Source organism: Sinocyclocheilus grahami, unplaced genomic scaffold, assembly GCF_001515645.1.
Source record: "Sinocyclocheilus grahami isolate Dianchi unplaced genomic scaffold, SAMN03320097.WGS_v1.1 scaffold10422.1, whole genome shotgun sequence".
In the NCBI taxonomy this organism is placed as follows: domain Eukaryota; kingdom Metazoa; phylum Chordata; class Actinopteri; order Cypriniformes; family Cyprinidae; genus Sinocyclocheilus; species Sinocyclocheilus grahami.
Genome location: NW_015513221.1, coordinates 4,353 through 6,289, shown reverse-complemented (window position 1 = coordinate 6,289; position 1,937 = coordinate 4,353). Strand labels below are relative to the sequence as shown.

Here is a 1,937-nt window from a genome sequence, read left to right as displayed (position 1 = left end):
AAAAAAAAAGTGAGATCATAGCGTCCCTGAGGTTGCCATAGCTACAGCAGTCGGCTGCACGTGTGCCGAGTCAGCGCAGCTGGGTGTCTCTCCATGTGTCCTTTTCAGACACAGTCTCGCAGGTCATAACACACACTCAATTGCAATTAAATCTCAAAGACAGAAGCAGAATTCACATGGAGAGTACAAAAAAAAGGTACAGGGAGAACCGACGGCACATATTTCCGTGACAGACCACATAAAGTTCTTCATTTAGCAACAACCCCAAATGTCCTACATAATCACTCCAGAGATAAAGGTGCAGCTGAGGCTGAATTACGCTCACATCTTCAAGCTAATTACCTCGAACTAAAAGTCAACATAAAAATAGCGTTTGACTGAAACTACTTGATTGCGCATTCGTGAATCTGTCAAATTCACAATGCATCTTTAAATGCGTTTGGACGCAGTCAACAGCTTGTGTGAAATGAAAGTGTCAGACTCACTGGTAGACTGGAGGGTCTGCCCTGCATGTCCTCTGTGCTGCTCTTCGATGCCAGAGGCGGAACGGAGGGGGGAGCGCTGGACTGGGAGCTAAAAGACTCCTGGGAAATCTCCTGTGGGGGGGAAAAGGCAGCCCAGGTCAGTCGAAGTTGGTATTTAGGACAGTGGACACATGTATAGATGCTTTTGCTTACAGATATTGCATGTGTGTTTAGGTCAGTTTCACTGTTAGTAATGCAAGTTTCTGTTTTTGTACTTAAGAAAAACCAGTTACAATACTGCTTTTATTACCGTACGAGAGTCTGTAAATGTGGTGGCACTGTGAAATGAAATGCATTCCAGACTTCAAATAAATGCAAAAGCAGTCATCCAATTTAGATCAAACGCACAAAGTGAATATTAAACATGCTATTAACATCTCACCTTTAAATTTGCATATGTTCAGAAATAAACATAGTAAACGGGATTAAAAACACCATCCAGTTTAGAAAACGTATGCATTTACATGTTATTCGGCAGATACTGTAATAACACTTTACAATAAGATTACATTCGTTAACATTAGTTAATGCATTAGGTTTAAACTAACAATGAACAACCATTTCATTTTTTTTTACCTAGATTAATAAATGCTGTAAGTGAATTCATAAATGTACCATTGTTCACTGTCAATTAACATTCCATGATAGATTGTTATTAGACAATAAGACATTACTGTGGAGTCAGTTAAGATTTTTTTTGTTTTTAATTTAAACAGTCTCTTCTGCTCACCAAGACTGCATTTATCATATCAAAAACAGTTAAATATTTTTTACAATTTAAAATAACTGTTCTATATTGTTTTCTATTGTTCTTTTTTTTAATGCAATTAATTCCTGTGATAAAAAAAGCAGAATTTCCATCAGTAATTTTCATTACTACAGTCTTCAGTGACACATGATCCTTGAAAAATGTATCTAATATGTTAATGCTGATTAACATTACCCAGTGATAATAATGTAAAAGTGTTGATCATTGTTAATTACTGACACTTAATGCATTAACTAAATTTCTTTGCAAAGCATTACCTATACTTTAGAACTGCTGCTCGAGGGCACCGTGGTGACAGTCGATCTCAGTAACTCTTGCTTTCATTATCTCATTTTCATCCACCCTGAACCACAACTTAAATACGAAAGCAAAAAGCTTAAGTTACCTGAGGAGGAGGAGGAAAACGCTGATACGGCGATTGTTGTTGTTGCTGCTGCTGCTGCTGTTGTGGGGGATTCTGGGAGTACGATGAGGGCTGTCCCTGTGGCATCTGTCCATGTCCCGCGGGCGGCTGAGAAGCAGGTGTGGGCGTCTGCGATGGCTGCTGTGATGTTGGCGGTGGCGGCTGCTGCGGTTGTTGTTGGGGGCCTTGGGCAGGAGGGTAACTGGGTTGGGATGCAGGAGGAGCCTGGGAGCTCCCCTGC

General features: G+C 40.3%; 1 protein-coding gene across 1 annotated transcript in view; it reads right to left on the bottom strand.

The window, feature by feature from the left end:
* Positions 1-1,933, bottom strand: part of LOC107578472 (AT-rich interactive domain-containing protein 1A-like) — a gene marked incomplete at both ends in the record, with an annotated part of 3,087 nt that extends 1,154 nt beyond the window's left edge. Inside the window, 2 exons of the mRNA XM_016264425.1 lie at positions 486-596; positions 1,679-1,933. Of these exons, the coding sequence (XP_016119911.1) occupies positions 486-596; positions 1,679-1,933 (366 nt within the window). The remainder of the gene's footprint in view (positions 1-485; positions 597-1,678) is intronic.
* Positions 1,934-1,937: the final 4 nt, after the last annotated feature.